At 41.3% G+C, this 18,830-nt stretch overlaps 1 protein-coding gene across 4 annotated transcripts in view; it reads right to left on the reverse strand.

The window, feature by feature from the left end:
• Window positions 1-18,830, reverse strand: part of TGFBR3 (transforming growth factor beta receptor 3) — a 195,515-nt gene that overhangs the window by 17,566 nt on the left and 159,119 nt on the right. For 2 of the 4 annotated variants that reach the window (XM_055340012.1, XM_055340011.1), the window contains exons 11-15: window positions 18,180-18,320; window positions 17,840-17,998; window positions 13,258-13,557; window positions 10,244-10,358; window positions 536-577 (exon numbers count right to left, since the gene is read on the reverse strand). In XM_055340012.1, the coding sequence (XP_055195987.1) occupies window positions 536-577; window positions 10,244-10,358; window positions 13,258-13,557; window positions 17,840-17,998; window positions 18,180-18,320 (757 nt within the window). Of the gene's footprint in view, window positions 1-535; window positions 578-10,237; window positions 10,359-13,257; window positions 13,558-17,839; window positions 17,999-18,179; window positions 18,321-18,830 lie in introns of all 4 variants that reach the window. The other 2 variants (XM_055340010.1, XM_055340009.1) reach the window with 1 other exon arrangement.

Here is an 18,830-nt window from a genome sequence, read left to right on the forward strand (position 1 = left end):
ATCTATCTATCATCTATCAATCATCTATCTATCTGAGAGAGAGAGCACACACATGAGAGTAAACAAGCAGGTGGGAGAAGAAGAAGCAGACTCCCCGCTGAGCAAAGAGCCTGATGTGGGGCTTGATCCCAGGACCCTGCGATCATGACCTGAGCTGAAGGCAGCCACTCAACTGACTGAGCCAGCCAGGCACCCCTAAATTCATGCTTTTAGATCACAACTGATGTAAGTGTGCAAATAACGAACTCTCTCTAAAGCTAGGTTAAGTTACTGCCTTCCCATGAAGGCCAGACATGCCAGTGGGTCAGCAAATTCATCCTTAAAAGTGGCAGCCAGGAAAAAAAGAGAGAGGATGAAGGAAGGACAGAGGAAAGGAGAAAGTACGAGATTATGGAAAAAAAAAAAAGGGGAAGACAGGGAATGAGAGCATAAGTCTTCTTATCAAAACTCAAAGTTTGCCAAATGTTCCATAACCAACTCATTCTTATAAAAAGCCCAGGAGGCTTCCTTTCGAAATAGATGCATAAAGACTTACGTGGAGAAATTGGATTCGGTTCCTTAAAGCTTGGACCTGTTTCTGAAAAAAAAAAAAAAATCATGGTGCATTCCACAGAGAAACCAAGTTTTAAGCAAAAGTTCATCACAATCTCAGTTGAGACGGACACTGTCCTATTTGTTAAGACTCTGTGAAAGCTTTGTCAGTTACTCTCTTTAGATGTCAAAACTGTAACATGGGTTTTTCAGAAATTTTAAGCATTGTACTTTGTTAACAATCAACTGTATAGGCTCTCCAATTTGAAGAAAACTTGAAGGCAAATTAAGGAATGTGAGTCTGACTGTGTGTGTGCGCGCATGTGTGTATACCTTTATATTTATTTATAAGGGGGTTCAATACCTTTAAATACTGTATTTCTCCAGTGTATTCATGTTTTTCCACTTTCAAAAAATTCTTTTAATGTACACAAGTTTTTGGGGCACCTGGGTGGGTCAGTGGCTTAAGCATCTGACTCCTGGTTTTGGCTCAGGTCATGATCTCAGGGTTGGGAGACTGAGCTCCATGCTCAGCTTAGCACGGAGTCTGCTTGGATTCTCTCTCCCTCTCCTTCCTGCATTCACTCTCACTCTCACTCTCTCTCTCTCTCAAATAAGTAAGTAAAATCTTTTTCAAAAAGTACACAAGTTTTGTAAGTGTCTTTATTCTTTCCTAAATGCTATTATCCTACAGTTCAGCTTAAAAAATATATTTTATTTATTTATTTGAGAGAGAGAGTGAAAGCGAGCACTTGAGCATGTGCACAGGGGAAGGTGCAGAGGGACAAGCCGACTCTGTGCTGAGCAGAGCCTGGCAGGGAGATCTCAGGACCCTGAGATCATGACCTGAGCTGAAACCAAGAGTTGGATGCAACTGAGCCACCCAGGCGCCCCTCAGCTCCTTTCATCACACATCCACATTATCATAGAGCCTTCCTAATTGGTTTCATTGTCTCTGCCCCTGCCCCAAATATTTCCTCCACCATATTTCCCCCCAGCATGAATTTTCCAAAGCCCAAAGCTGATGATGTTATTGTCCTGATTAAATTGCTCCATGACTTCCTGCACTTACAGGGAAAAAAATCCAAACTCCAGCATGGCACGCAAAGTTCTGCCTTCCTCCTCTTCTGGCCTGTCGGGAGCCTCCTATCCTAAGAATCCTTCACCCAAGCTGGGTTCCTCATAGTTATTTAAGCTACCCAAATTCTCCATGTTGCTCTAGGTCATCACACTTTGCAATGCATCCCCTGAAACACCCTCCTTCCCCTGATCTGGTTTGTTTGGTATTTTCACTGGGAGGCCTTCTCTGACTCTCCCACTGGCCCAACCTCCCCCCAGCAGAGCCGGTCTCTACCCACTTTGCTTATTCATCCCCTGGTTGTCATACATGTACTCGATCATATCGTAATTCTCTAGACTCTTGTCTGCCCTGAGGGTGGGGTCTAGTTCTTACTCATCTGTATATCACATGGCTCAGCCTGGCATGGGACAGGCCTGCCAGAAATGTTCAGTGAAGGATGATTAGAATGGCGATGTACTTCTTGACAAGGGAGACAACAGAAGAAGCCTGGAATAAGGTTATATAAAAATTTTTGTATATTGTGACATTTCTGTAATGCTTTCGTGTTCAAGTCTCATTTGAGGTTCACACCAGCCCTGTGAGAGAGGCAGAAAAATTCTTATCACTATTTTACAAATGAGCATCCTGAGACTCTGCTGTCATGTGACTTGCCTAAGGTCACAGCTGGAAAGCATCAGGGCAGGGGCTGAACCCAAATTCCAGATTCTGCTTAGTAGGCTACATGACTGGGGAGTGTCACTCTGTCCTTATAGCAGGGGAGCACTGATTAAGAAGCTACTTGTGACTCACAGTGAGAACAGCACAGACCACAGGGTAGTGTATCATGGCCTAAAACTCACTTTTGTACGGCCTGTGAGCTAAGGGTATATTTTATATTTTATATTTCTAACTGACATTAAAAAAAAAAGAACACAAAAGATTCATATTTTATGACATATGCAAAGTATGTGAAAGTCAAACCTATTCCGTAAATAAAATTTTTTTGGAACATGACCATGCTCATCATTTATATACTGTTGATGCCAGTATGTTGCAAGAGCAGCACTGAGTCATCAGGGCAGGTAACGTGTGAGCAGCCCAAAACACTCATTCTCTGGCCCTTCATAGAAAAATTGTGCTGAGTCCTGGTATAGACTCTACCCCTGCTCTTTACAGTTGCAAGTGGTGAGTGTTTAGCATGTCTCTTTTCATCTCCATTTTCATTCAATAAAGGAAGAGAACACACACCTTGTGTTGGAATCCACAGTGGAACAAAAGAAATTGTGAAAAAACTGAGTAAACAAGCAGCATTTAAGGTCACGTTTATAAAAATAAAGAAGGTACATAGACCTGTAAATGCTCAGGATTAACCAGGTCAGCTGGGCTGCCTACACTGTTACAGCATGGGGTGTGCTGGTCCAGCTCTAGAGGAAGGAATGCCACCAGATGAGTCACAGCCACCACAACTGAATGGTGCTTCCCAGAGCTGTGCAAAGTGGTGGTACCAGGATAAGGATATGTTCACGTTGTACTTAAATAAAATTTCTAAAATTAAAATAACTGTGTTTTTAAGAAAATCTATTTCAGTATGCAGAACATCACCAACTACAAAGTGAACACAAGAGACTGTGGAGTTTGGTCCCTTCAGCCTATTGGCAGCGATAAAATAATGATGGTGATGCCTTCCATTTACACACGTGTGTAGGGTTCTACAACTGACAAAAAGCCTTTGCTTAGATTTTTTCCTTTTAAACTCCCAAGAACCCTATGAGGTGGGGGGTATCTAACCACAAAATTCTACTTCCAAGAAGCAGTGGTTTGATTCACTGAACTAAGTCCAAAGGCATTTAAAGGTCTCTATAGTGTTCATCATGTGAGAAACATACACGCTTCTGGGAAGAGTTCCATCCAATCAACCGCCCATGGCTGAACTTTGTCACTCAGAATCCCTAAGTGGTTTTAAATAATGACTCTCCCCTAAGGAGACCTCACATGTGAGAATGTGGGTTTTAGAGCAAGGCCTGTGTGATGGATGGCATTGTTTTAAAATTCTTAATGGACTTAGGCTATGATCTAATCCTTCTCCCCCACCCCAAATAGGGGCCTCCTCTCAGAGCTAAACAGAAACAGTTGTTGCTTATTTCCCCTGGGGGTGAAGCTCCTCCATAAACAATAACAAGTACAAGCTCCAGCACTGAGGTTATAGGATTTTATCCTCTTTTTTTCTTCCAAAAATCCCCCAATAACCTTTGTGTAGGGCTAAAGGAGCCTGATCTCCACCGGAACCCTATAATTGAGCTGGCATGCTGAAAGGAAAGCAGGGGAACACAGCAATATTTACTTTTGGTTTAAGGGTAAAATTGTAAGAAAGGAGCCCTTGCTATTGCTGTGAAGAGAATGTTAACAATAAAGATTCATTTGCAGAAAGTACAAACTATAATCAACATTCTGAATTAAATCTTTTCATATACTCTTGAGCAAATTTCAGTCTGCCTCTAGAACCAAATTTCCCTCCTCAGATGGTTAGGCATGGTTTTCATAAACAGGATATTTCTGGGGTTATGCATGAGTAACTGACCACAGCTTTTAGCCTCCAGCTTTCAATTCAGTTCTCCTAAACATGGTAGGATCGAGCAGGCCCACAGACAAACAAGGTGTCTACTTGGTCCCCAAACCTACTGGTGTTTGGCAAAGAGGGAAAGATAGGGAGATGAATAAGCTGGAGACTCAGGAGGCCTCTGTGCAGACCTCTTTTAACATATAATTTTTACTAATTTCACTGTAAACAAACCCCTTCTCTGGGTTCGTTCCATATTTATGACATTCATTGCAATTGTGTCATCACTTATCTGTATCCTTCCACTTGATCAGTGATTCTTACCTGGTGATTTTTGCCCCCCTGCACCCCACCAGGACATCTGGAAATGTCTGGAGACATTTTGGGTTGTCACAATGTGTAGTGGAGGGGTTTCCTATGGGCATCTAGTGGGTAGAGGCCAAGAATGCTATTCAAAATCCTACAATGCCCAGGACAGCCCTCTATAACAAGAGTTATCCAGCTCAATACATCAAGAGTCAAGGTTGTGAAGCTCTGCATGACACTGTGAAGGCCTTAAAGACAGGATGATGTGTTTACTATATGCCTGGCACATGGCAGGTACCGATAAACAGTTTTTGGAATAACCACAATTGTCATACATATCCTATTACTGCATTCATCTCCCTAAAACCAACCTTCATGAGGCTTTCAGGGTAGTCTTAAATGATCTGATCACAGGTTCCTTATCCAAGGGTTTTTGTTTTTGTTAAGATTTTATTTTTTTCTAAGTAATCTTCACACCCAAGGTGGGGTTCAAACCCACAACCCTGAGATCAAGAGTTGCATGCTCCACCAACTGAGCTAGCCAGGTGCCCCAATCTTCTGGTGGTTCTTAACTTTTAATGCATACCAGAATACTTATGGATGAGATGAAATGTCTGGATTTCCTTCAAAACAATCCAGGGACAGAGAGTGATAAAACAAGTTTGGCCATAAACTGGGGTAGCTGTTGAAACCAGGAGGAGGATTCATGGTAGTTCATTCTACTGTTTTATTTTTGTGTATACTTATTTTGCATATATTTGTGTATGTGTGTGTGTTTTCCAAAGTAACAACTCCTGATGGTAAAGACTGGATAAAGTCTTTATCTAGTCTCCAAGACTGAATGTCTTAATCTGTCCCTTAAACATTTCTACCATCTTTTCACTCAGCTTCCCCTCATCTCTACCTCCTCCTGAGGACAAAACCTGGCTGGGTGCATTAGAGTATTTTTGTTCTGGAAAAATCAAATGTGTTCCAGAAAGGTAACGCCTCTCTTGGATTAACTTCCATTTGACGTTCACAACTTTCCTTTTCATACCCCTTCTATCCCTACTCCCCCAAAAACCTAGTTTGGCTGAGAGGTTAAGAGGAAGGAAAGGAAATTAACGTTTACTGAGTGCCCAAGATATGCCAGGTGCTGTCCTGAGCACACTTATTTTTAAAAAGTTATGTAGTGGAAATTCAGTATTTTGAACATTTAACTTGCTAAGAATTACATATTGTACATAAATCATGGCAAATTTGGGGATGATGTTTATTGTTCTTTCTCACTCATTTTTTATATGTGCTCTAAATTTCAGAAAAATGATTACTCTTCCCTTTCACCGTTTGCAAAAATTATCACTGACGTGGTATAGCCATTTTTATTGTGTAAGCCCCAGTGTTCTCAAATGCCACAAAAAATGGGTCATGGCATCCAAAGCAAACAGCACTAACATGCTTATACTTCAAACTATTTCAGAAAATATGGTAGGATGGCATTACCTCAACTATTTTAATTGTTTTGCCATCAACCATAATGTGCATAAACTATTCATGTTTTCTGGGCTTTTTTGTGAGTTATGATTCAAAGTCACAGAATTTCTAAATTTTAATACTCTCTTAAACAGCTTGCATGTTTTCCAACGTCTTACCATTTGGGGAACGGACTTTTTTCCTAAAATTCTTCATCTTCTTTTCAGTTCACAATCAGTAGAGTATTTGGGTGTGAACTTGAATACCAATATGATATGTATGGCATGAATAGGAGAAGGAGGTGGGAAGAGGGTGTGAACAGACTGATGCCTACATTGCTTGTAGTTTACTAAAAACTAGAATCAATCTCCGCCTACAAAAAGGTGAAGGGTTTAGAAAGGCAGAGACTATGGAATCGAAGAGCCTGGATTTGAATCCCAGATCCATCATTTGTTTATATGTCATGTGATCTTGGTCAAGTTATTTAATCTTGCTCTGTACTTGCCCCACAGAGGGGCTATGAGGATTAAATATGATTATCCACATGAAGCATTTAGCACAGAGCCTTGTACTGAGTAAATGCTCAGTAACTGTTAGATAATCATTGTTGTCATCTCCATAACTATCCTCACCACCAGCACCATCATCTACTATTGCAAATTTTGGCAATAAAAGAGTGTTAACCCAATGCCAGTTCCCAAGGGACTGAGATGGTGGATATGTGCTGCAGATGCTCAGGCAAGTTCCATTAAAAATGTGCTTGGGTGATTCAGTCAGTTGGGCACCTGCCTTTGGCTCAGGTCATGATCCCAGGGTCCTGGGAGCTCCCTGCTCAAGTGGGAGTCCTCTTCCTATTCCCTGGCTTGTGATTACATGCACACACACACACACACATACACACACACACACACACTCTCTCTCTCTTGCTCACTCTCTTTCAAATAAATAAATAAAATCTTTATTAAGAAAAAATGATGGCCCAGAGGAGGGACCCAGAATTATTTAGTCTTGACAACCTATTCTCTGTCCACAGAAGGAAGAAACACAACCTGAAATGTGCCCACACCATTGGCATTGGGAGCTACAGAGCAGCTCTCTGCTTGGCTGTAAAGCTGATAACCAGAGACATTATCTGCTGTTGCCCCAGAAAACCGAAGTGTTGAGAAATAAGGTGGACCAAATGACCATGGAGTCTTGGAACTTTGACACAGCCTTCAAAGAGTACCTGTGTGATTAAAAGGGCAATGAAACATCCCACTGGTTGGACAATTTTTACCCCAAAATTCATCCCAGTAAGAGATACTTCCGGAGATACTATAATATCTGTGGCTTACAATAGTAACACACAAAGCTGGCAGGAAGAATGTTCAGGACACTGTTATTATTCAAATAAATGACCTTGTTATTATTCAAATAAACTAATGCTATTAGGCAAATGGTCACATTCCCATTTCAGCTATTCTAATTCATTGAGAGGCAGAGGGAAAGCATAGACTCCAACGGTCTGCATCATGGAGAAATGATTTCAGAGTCAAAAGAAAATAAACACAAAAGCTGAGAGGAGTCAGGGCTGAAAACTGCCCGAAAACTTACCTCATTCAGTGCAGTTAAAAAGCACATTTGCACACAGCCCCTGGGAAGCTGGCCTATAGTCCAACCTGCACTTGTTTAACAAACCTAAACAATGAACTTTCTTCACCACACACTTCTCCACTAAAGTCTACTCTCTATTAGCAAATCTCGTGAAACTGCTTTGATATTTGGTAAAACTTTCCTCTTGAACTTTTATGTAAAAGAACACTGAACTTTCAGGATAATTATACTAAGTTTAAACAAAAGTAATTACCTAATTTACAAGAGGAATTACTTAGAAAAATACCACCAAACTTAAAAGAAGCATGAATGAATTACTGGAAGTTATACTACTGCAATATTAATGCCCAATTATTGTTGGGTATAGAAAAAAGCGAGCTGCTGCCATCAATTACCTGCAGAACTACATCTCTGGAAATAGGTAAGAGTAACAGATGGAGCATGAGGTAGTGGTTGTTATTGTTAAACCACTTTCACAGTACAAAATGCAGCCAGCTGTTGCCGGATTGTGATATACTTTGCAACCTTATTAATTTACTTATTTCTTTCTACTGGATCCAATAAACAGGGGAACTCTTTGGGCAATCCATTTAATTTTTTTTTTGTTTTTAAAGTAGGCTCTATAGTCAGCATGGAGCCCAATGCAGAGCTTGAACTCATGACCCTAAGATCAAGACCTGAACTGAGATCGAGTCAGATGCTTAACTAACTGAGCCAGCCACCCGCCCCTGGGCAATCCATTTAAAGAAAGACCTTGGCTGGTACACTGTTTCAGATGGTTGAAACACAATCAAAGTAAAACAACAACAACAAAAAGTGTTACTGAGGAACTAATGAACATCTAATGCGTACATTTCACACCACCTTCAGGATGGCTGGGAAATGAATTAAAAACTATTTTGCTTCTTTCAAACAGGACAGCTGAGTGTTAACAGCTGGAAGAGTCTCTAGAAGCCATCTGGTCTAAACCCTTCCTTTTCCCGATAAAGAAAATGAAAGTCAAGGACAGAAGGCGAGATCTCCAAGCCCAGTTAGCAAGGAAAGTTAAAAGTTGTGCCCCAGGCTCCTGACTCTAAATCGGCACCCTCCCCACTATACTCTCTTGCCTTTGCAACGTGAGCCTGCTCCCACGAAAAGGTCAGATGCCACCACCACGTAGGTCAGTAAGAATGGCACTGCGATTTTCACAAAGGTCACTCCACCAAAGAAGAAAGTGGACAGCGTCCACATGCTTCTTACTCTATTAGGTACCATGTGCCTATGCTATTAGCCCCCAATACCTTGCCTTGCCGAATCCAACAATGCTTTTAGATCAGAAACGCCATCCTGGGGCTGCCCCCAAGCCTAGATCTGGTATAGGCTCTACCCAGCAGGTCTCCCAGCGAATGCTCATCAACTGGAGACAGGATGCTTGGTGGCTTTTTATCAAGGCTCCAGTGCCGTGCTCCTCCTCTGCCCCCCAGGGGTAGGCCTGGAGACCTAGCCCTGAAATATCTAACGCCAGAGCCTAGGAATCCACTTTTACTCTCCCAGATTTCTCTTAGTCCAGCACCCTTAGACAATGTCTCTAGATAGTCATAGGATGCTTCTAGACAGTGACAAATGTAGCTGCCCAGAGAGTCCAAATGTGCATTTGGCTCCACTTCTTCAGATGTTACCAGTCACCTGATGTGTTCTTGCTCATCCATGCACTCAGCTGTCCCCATCGGATGCTCTCCATGGTCCACAGGGCCCCAGGTCCATTGCTAACATCCTCCTGGAGCTCAGCTCTGCTTCTCTATTGGTTTGGCTGACTGTGCCAACACAAGGTCTGGCTTTGCCCTGCCTGACCACCTGAGGCCACACCTCCTAGGACGCATCCCTCCTCTTCTCTGAAAGAAAGTACAGACTGCCCAATGCTCCTGTGTGTGTAGGAAGAAGCACATTTGGCTTCAAGTAACAATTGTGACCGTGTACAATTCTGAGACCTGAACTACAAATATGCATTTGGACAGTGGTTCTCAACCTTTCTTCTGCTCTGATGTAGGATGGATGGTATTCACACGCAGCACCCTCCCCAATGGCGTCTGTGATCTTGGTACAGCCCTGGGAGACTGCTCGTCCTCAGCACAAACACTGGTAGTAGATCGTGAAAGATGGGCTGTGGGCTGTTCAATCCCGGCACATGAGGAAGAACTCGGAGCCTTTCCTGCATACTAGAGGAGTATATCTGAACAGCAACGGAGAGTGACATTGGGATAGGGACAACTTTGAAGCTGATCTAACATTTAAAGAGGAAATTATTGGCAAGTATATCACTAATAACCCAGCCACATGGGAGAGCAGACCCCAATTTTTTTTTTAAAGGCTCCTTTGGCAAAAATCCTTTTCTAAGGTTACTAATTGGTCCTTAAGGTATCTTTTTAAAAAATATTTAATTAATTAATTTATTTGAGAGAGGGAGAGAGCGCACGATCGGAGGAGGGACAGAGAGAGAGGGAGAAGCAGATTCCCTTGCTGAGTGAGGAGCCCAATGAGGGGCTCAATCCCACAACCCTGAGATCATGACTTGAGTTGAAATCAGATGCTTACCCGACTGAGCGCCTCAGGTGCCCTGGCCCTTAACGTATCTTTTGAATACAACTGTACTTTTGATTTACAGTATTGGAGCTGCTGCTTCTTTTTATTAGTTTTACTACTGGAGCTTCTTAAAATGAACAGCCCTCAGGTCCCTGTTCTCTGAGCCTCCAAAAACACACCTTTACCTTCTGCTTCCTGGTGGATCACAGCGAGGGGCTTGGTGAACGTCTTCTTATTCTGCATCATGGCCCAGATCATTGAGGCATCCAGTGAGGTGCAGGCTTCATCTGGAGGCACACACTGCAGAGGGGCAGAGCAAAACAGGGTCAGGGGTCACTCTGAAGAGCCTGCACCAGCTCAGCCTGCTTAGTTGTCCTGTGCCCCTTATCAGACAGCCCACAGCTGTTTACCACAGAAAAACAGGAGATCTGGGTGTTTTCTAAAGAACCATAAATAATCTGGGAGATAGAGTGACATACCCAGGATATTCTCAGCTGTACTTGAAGATTGAAATATCACTGGGTGGCTTATAAACACTGCCTTTCTTCCCCATCTTCCCACAAAACAACTAGAGGTTTTAGTGTTCTTTAGTCTGAAAAGTAAAGAAACTATATGATGAGTGTTGGCCCTTCACCAAGCTGGCTTCACATAAATAGTTCCTGTTTGTGATTTGTGATTGTGGGAAACTTTGTGTGCTGCATTATGAAAGAGACAGATTTTATATTTGTTGTCCAAAACGATAATCATGTTGTCGAGTTTGTTTGGTTTTTTAAATCCTGGTATATATTCATTCAGGATGAAGCTTTCCAGGGTTGTCTGCTATAGTGTTCCAAACTGGAGCCCCAGGAGGGTTGTACTCAGGTGTGTACAAGCTGCCTCCAGTTATTTTAAGGCCCCAAACTTACAATTAGCGTGCCCAAGCCTCGTATACCTGTTTTTTAATAGTGTCATCATGCTCCAGTACCTTTTTCTTTAAAATAACTTAAGTTCCTTATCTATGCTCATCAATAGGTGAAACTCCAATGTAAATGACATCTACTTGATTTTGTTTGTAATAAATATATCAATCCTTTAAAAGGTCTATAGCAAGCCATTCCCCAAAGCTAATACGTTTCCAACAAAAAAGCAAAGTCTTTCGGCCTTATTGTCATTGCTGCTCTAAGCAACATATTAGAAGAAAACAACTTCTTCTTCTCCCTCAAAACCCAGAGAAAGGCCTTTACAACAGCCTTCTTGTACAGGGAAACAAAAGATTGTCTGTAGAAAGGCCTCCTTATTGAAAAGATTTGCATTTTAGAAAAGGCCTTCTTACTTTGCTATTAGTTCTTCATAAGTAAGAGTCAACGATTCTACACCCAACTTACGGCTTAACTCTGGCCTTAGTTTCATCAGCTAAGAGCAGGGCTGGACTCCATGATCTTTCAAAACTCCTAAAAAGATTCTTTGGCTCTGCCTCCCATCATAGAAAGCACTGAAAAGTCACTAGAACTGTGGAAATATTAACTATAAGCAGTAAACACGAAGACAACCATTGTCTTCTCTGGTTGTCAACAGCTCATCTGAAGCCACTGCTCCATAAACTGTGGACTGTTGTCAAATCTACTGTCTCATTTGCTCCTCTACTCCTGAGGGAAGCCAGGTACTATTATTTCACTTTACAGATGAGGCTATGCAGATTCTGAGGGGTCAGGGGGCTTGCTTCTAGTCGTTAGTAAGCAGCAGGCCTTCCTTCTCAGTCCCCATGCCCTTTCCACTTTCTCTTGCCTTGGGTTTAAATAAGGACTTTTGGATTAAAGTCACATCCCATGTCATCCACTGGGAATTAGAACTCTCCTTAGAATGTTCTGGAAGGAAATATTAAGATTAATTTTCACACACTACCATGCTGGATGGTGCCAAGCCAGGCTCAGATAGAGGTAACAACCAAAGCCATCAGTAAAGACCCTTCATAACTGCCAGCCCCGACTCCTATCCTCCCAAGATTCCTAACACCTAAAAGTCATCCTCTGGCTGCAGAAGCAGCTGTGTCTCACAGCCAAGCATTAAGTTTCCCTATGACTCTCTACCACAGTTCACTAATGGGCACCAGAAAATGAATGACTACAAGGCTAAGGCATCAATGTTTCCAAACGCAACCTATAGAACATAGTCTAAGTCATCTTATATATTCATGCTCCCAAATGATTACAATCAGATTTATTACATTTTCATATGCAGTATAAAATGTTCCTTTGGTGTTGTCGGAGAATGGATGCCCAGGGGAATATAACAGTGTAAAAGCATTCAGATCAATGGTAGCCTATCCAATAATAATAATAATAATGTAATCTTTCCTGCTCCCTGTATACCTATCTCTTAGGACCTATGTATTAAGAGAGAATTCCACGCACACATTTATTGATACTGCTCAGCCATTAGTTTCAAATATTGATATGTGACTACAGAAGTTTTACATGTCAGTGGACACTGTGTGAGACAGCTACAGAATTAAGTGCACATATGGAATTATACATAACCATGGCAGATCATAGAAACAAAACTATGACAGAGACACCTTTCTTGCACAAAGCCAAACTCAAGAGGTAATTAACCTTGCAGATTCCCCCCTACACAGCCATTCCAACAAGGTCAAAGTGTTCTGATTTCTGTTGTGGCAACAGAATGTACTGGTTCAATATGGGGAGTGACATGAGGCAAACACGATGAAGCAGTACAAAGCTGAGAAAAATTAAAATATTTGTTAGTTTCCCTTAGAAGTCCTCCTGAGACAAGTCAACCTTATAATTCACCCAGAGAAGGTCAGAAAACAATTGCAATACAAATTGCACTGGGACCTGGAAAAATTAATCCTCACACTGAACTTGTCCTTTCGGCTCTCTGTATTTTTGGCACCACACACTATCTGAATTGCAAAGATAAAGCCAGACCTTTCTCTCAATGGAAAACAGTCTTGATTTATCATTTGTAAGATACTACTAAGTAGCATGCATGGAAAAAAAAAGTCATACTATCAGGATTTATTCTCTAAGACTCCATAAAACTCACGGTTCCCTGCTAACACAGATTTTATTACTTCAGTTGGGCAGTTCCCAAACCAAAAACCTCAACCTGCAATAACTCGTGATAAAACTTCTCTGGTAGGTCACTGCCTCACCTAAAAATGTCGAAATAACCTAGAGATGGATGAAGGCCCGCTAACCTTAGGTAACTTCTGGGGGTCCTTTTCCTTCTTGGTGCACAATGTGAGTTCACACTGTAGGAAGAGCAGCGAGGTGTTGAAAATGGACTTAAACACAAAGCTGAATCGCTTCTTGTCCATCTCAGCTTGTGGGATAGGAAAATGCACTCTCTTGGGACTGTAAAATTTCACAGATTCATCTTTAGGACAGATGTTTTCAATGATAGTGTAATCAGACATCCTATCAGGGTTTGAATATGGAGAGATAAAACACGTTTGGATGGCAAATCCCAACTCTTGGTCAGCCTTAGTAACAGACACCTACAAGAGAACAGAAAGATCAATCAGAACCAAGCTGGCATCTCACTTTTACTTTAGGCATAAGGGTAAAACAGACCAACTCAGCGCTTCTGATGAGGGACACTGATTTATTTTCATAACATATTTATACAGTCTTCTTTCTAATTACAAAAGTAATACAGACTTCTTAAAAAAAAAAAGATGCTTTCCATTTAAACTTGGTGTGGATGATGACAGTGAATTATTTAGTTCAAATGTCAGTCTGGAAGATTCCAATATAAGACGAATAAAGCCTCTTCAACCCCCCATAAGTCCTCTGGGAGATAAAAATAAAAGCATAGCATGCACCTAAAGTGGATTTTCCAAAATAAATGAAATACCAACAGACAAAGCCCCTAGTGTCCTACTATTATATCATGTCTTAATAGTGTACCACCTGAAAAGCTAGGTATTTTTCAAAACCATTCAAAAAATAAAGTACAGAGGCAGATTCTATTTAACGTAGGCAGAGAGGACCGAACTTCTAAACTGCCACAAGTCAGAACGAGCCTAAAACACTGCGGTACAGCTACAGATTCATCTCAAATCCTGCTTCACAGGCCTGCAGGCAGAGCTGGCCTGCGGGGTTTGGTGTCCGGGGCCGTGCAATCTGGTGGCGATCACAAGCCTGGCAAAGTGTCCTAGCTGCTCACAGGTCCAAACCAAGCCTTGCCAAGTACTCTCCCTTCGCTCTTTAAGCCCAAGGGTATTTTAAGGGAAATCTAATCTGGAATTGTTTCCAACTCATTATACTTCCCCCTCTTACAAAACATTTGTATGGGCTACGTCCAAACCTTGTTAAGGTTCTTTTCTTTAGAAACAGGAAGTGGTGTTTGGCCAAGTATAAACAGAATTCAAACCTCAACTATCCTGAACTCAGCTAAAATCCCAGACCAGAGTGGATTCTCCATGTGGTGACACATGGATCACTGCATGAACTGCTTTCCCCTCATGCCTCATTCCTTGACTAAACTTAGGATCAGCATAAACTTAAACACTTTAGAAATAAAGTTAGTCCTTAACCATAAGTCAATAGCCCCAGCATCCTTTCAAAAGGCGTGGAGATATAAACACACTTTCCATTCTGAGAACCCAGGGGAAACCCCTGACATCACATGGGGCTCTGAGGACACAGCAGTATTTTGAAAGATTCCTACTTGGTTAACTACAAGACACTCGGCAATGAAGATGACTATGATCATGTCACTTTGTGGAGCCTTCAGGCTCAATCCCTCTGGAATACCTCGTGAGCTAAATAGTTTCATCTCCATTTTATAAATGGAGGAAAAACTGAACATACAGGATGGATGACCTGTTCAAAATCCTACCTTGGAAGCACTGGATAAAACCAAGCCTTAAACCTAGGCCTTGAAATCTGAAGTCTATTTTCTCTTTACTATTTCACAGTAGCCACAGGGTCAACCAAACCCACCATGAGGTCCGGGGAGAACACCTGGTGGGAAATCTTTCCCGGAAGTAGTGTTTGGGACTCTAAATATTCACACATCACTATTTTGGCAATATTTCTGGAAAATGATATATTTTATCTGGGAAAGATGGCAAATTACATGTATCTATTACTAAAAAGTGTCCTTTAACATGAACTCAGAATCCACAATGCAAAAACAGACTTAGAAATGCAAATCTTTCCTCTAGTCTCAAAAGAAAGCATGTAATAGTAGAAACTCTAAGGTATCCCAAAAAGTTGTTTTAGAGGAAAAAAATATTATCACCAAGTCTTCTACTCTAAAATGGTGTGGGGGTGAAGAGTGCAGTGGGTTAAGTGGCTGCCTCTTGGTTTCAGCTCAGATCGTGATCTCAGGGTCATGAGATAGTGCCCTGCATTGAACTCTGCTTGGATTCTTTTCCCTCTTCCTCTGCCCCTCCCCCACTCAGATAAATAAATCTTAAAAAAAGTAATAATAATTAAAAAAAGGCCTGGAAATGAGTTGTAAAAGGAATACAGGTCTTAGAGGGAGACAAGCCCAGGAAATCATGTGCTCTGTGAACTCGGAACCTCGGTTTCCTCCCATACAGAATAAGGATACCAATACCTACTAGAAACAGTTATTGCGAGGATCTGTAAATCACAATTACACGCAAACAATACAGTTCCCAGCTAGTCAATAAATGACAGCTATAATTAATAGTACTATTCTAGATTTAAATTTGGGGGTTTACAAACACTGCTTTTTAACACCCCAAGACAAATGAACTAACAGAAAAGCTGCCATTATGTGACCAACTATCACCCAAAGATGACCACTGGCAAAATCAATAATGTTTTGGATTAAAGGAAAAAATATGGTCTAGAAGGAACAGGATTCTGGGGGTGTGTCATAAGGACAGCTAGGAGTAGAAACTTGGAAATAGTTCTTTAGACCAAGCCAGCGATTCAGGGAGTTTTATTTGTCTAAATAAGTAAGTTAAGTATCAGCATTGGAGTTCAAACAGAAACAAAGATTGGGTGTGGCTGCTACCTTATTTTGCAAAATATTTACAGATTCTCTAATTTAGGTGGTTTTAAACAACTTTAAAACATATACCACCCTCCTCAAATTTCCTCAATACACTTGATATTTAAAATATCAAAAAGATTCATTCCAGTAGCAAAAAGATTCAGTCCATTTCTTTTTCATCATTTGACAGTGTCTTTGACTAAATTTAACTTTGAAAAATATAGATGATATATGAAAAGATATAAATGTGAAAATAAGGAGAAAAAAGAATTTTAAGTAATCCAGCATTGGGTGGACTGGGGAGAAAAACCAAAACACCCAGGGTAGGATACAGGAGGATGATTGGTCACTGATTAGCATGAAGCAGCAAAGCCATAAATTAGCAGAGCCAGGTACACATTTGGAAAAGAACAAACTGCAATTAGGCAGGGTTCCCTAAAATCTAGGGCATGACTGAGAGTCATTGCCCAAATGCACACATGTGGACTGCGCAGCCAGAAATGCAAGAAGAAAATAATGATCTTGGATAAGAAGAGATCTATAATTAGGAGCAGCATGTAGAAAGCAGTATATTTCCCCCCATGGAGAAAGAAAGGATACCCAAAGAAAGAGAGGATCTCTCAAAACAGGGAATCAAAAAAGAGGAGAGATCCAGGAAAATGTCTAGAGTTACTGGGCTCTATCCCAGAATCAGAACACATGTGAGAGTTATTTATCTTTGTGAAACAGAAATATGTGCTCTGAAGTCACTTTCAACATATAGAAGTATTCCATTTTGACCCCATAAGCTTCTCACTCCTCCTATAGTGAAGTAAAACATAAGCTTGAAGTTTAGCCCCAAAACTAGCTCAGCAGAGGAGGATGTTCCTATAAGACCAGCAGACATCTGAGGGCCATAAGGATATTTATCTTTTTCTAGAATCTAATCTGAATCTGGATATTTGCACTGCTAAGAGGTCACATTTTCTCCCTTTTAAATAGCACTTTGAGATAAATGAGAGTCGCATCTAGTGGGTAACACTGTGGGCTCTTGAACCAGACAACCTGAGTATGGACCCTACTCTGAAGTCCACTAGTTGTGTGGACTAATTGTGTGACCTTAGACAAGTTTGTGCCTCAATTTCCTCACCCCTAAAATGGGGATATCACTAGTCTCATCAGACTGCCTTGAAGAGTGAATTACTACAATAATTACAACCAACTTTGGCTCAAAATAAGTCTGCAATAAATGTTAGCTGTTATTATTTCATTATTACTACCACTGCCTAATATTTTTATAGTTATTCCACAGACTTATGCTATGCATAATCATTACCATTATGCATATGAAACAGTTTAATACATTTATAGATACATTTAGATAATGATCTAACAAACCCTCAATTTTCATGAGACAGGGTAGCACACAGCATTTCATTTAAGTGTGTTCAATTTAAAAAATACTGTGTGAGGTGGGGTGAAATATTCCTGGTTAACTCTAACACTGCAACTACTGAACTGTAGTTTGAAAGGACAAGCTAAGTACAAGCAAGAACAAGGCTTTATTAGTAGAATTCACACAACTAATTTTTTAAAAGCACTCATCTGTAAAACACTATCCCCGTGTAGTTAATCATGCAATGTCTTGCTTTGGTCAGAAATCCACCTGGATGCATTTTCTGAGCCAAGCCCTCACCCAGAGCTAGTTACGGGCTGTGGGGAAAAACACAATGAGGTCTTCTGCTGCAGGAGCTTGCCTCTGCCCCAGGAGCTACTACAATTCAGCCCTAATCTAAAAGCACAAGGCTAATGTCCAGGTCTCATACCTCAACATAAATGTGTCCATTCTCTGCCACGGAGAAGACCCCCTGAGAGGGCACGAGAAAGAGGTCAGTGTTGTATAGCTCCATGTTGAAAGTGATGTTTCTATTGGGTGGGTCCTGGAAGCTACTGGGATTCCCCACCTGCCGCAGGCTGCAATTAAACTGGGGAAAACAAATAAACAAATAAAAACAGAGATAAATCACAGTCAAAAGAAGGATGAAGACCCTGGCACTTTGTAGGCTTTGGTCTGTAACATCCACTCCCCCAGCCCCCAACAGTCCCCAACTAAAGCCAACCAAAAAGACAACATTCTCATAAATTAATTGCTGCAAACAAACGTACCACCACAATTTCAGGTCGGCTGAAGAAGGAAGTATCTCCTTCATCCATATCTCCCGGAAATCCATTATCACCTGATTCCAAATCTTCATAACCATCTGGCCAGCCACTACTATCTCCAGGTGACGGAACCTGTATCACAATCTAAAAGGCAAAGAAAGCACAATGTCATTAAAATACCAATCACGTGATTTGGTTCTACCTCACACAAACACCCATGTAATAATTCAGGTGCAAAGTGAAAATATGACTTAAAAAAATAAAAAAAGACTCCAAGTTTTCTTAGGATTTTATCTTCAAAGAGATAAAAATAAAGAGAAACCCAACATACATTCGAATTAAGACCTAAACTAAAATATGCATTTTTCCTTGTGAAAAATAAGACTTGTTTCAAACAGTGGGAAAACAGGAGGCACTGAAATAGGGCTAAATGGGGTTGTCAGTAGGCTAATCTACATTGGAGGGGATGGGGGCTTCTTGTTAGGGGCTTCTCTTTACATAGAAAATTCTAGGAAATAGAGCAGCCCGGGTGGCTCAGCAGTTTACGCGCCGCCTTCAGCCCAGGGCCAGATCCTGGAGACCCGGAACGAGTTCCACGTCGGGCTCCCTGCATGGAGCCTGCTTCTCCCTCTGCCTGTGTCTCTGCCTCTCTCC

This window comes from Nyctereutes procyonoides, unplaced genomic scaffold (assembly GCF_905146905.1).
Source record: "Nyctereutes procyonoides isolate TBG_1078 unplaced genomic scaffold, NYPRO_anot_genome, whole genome shotgun sequence".
NCBI classification, from domain to species: Eukaryota; Metazoa; Chordata; class Mammalia; order Carnivora; family Canidae; genus Nyctereutes; species Nyctereutes procyonoides.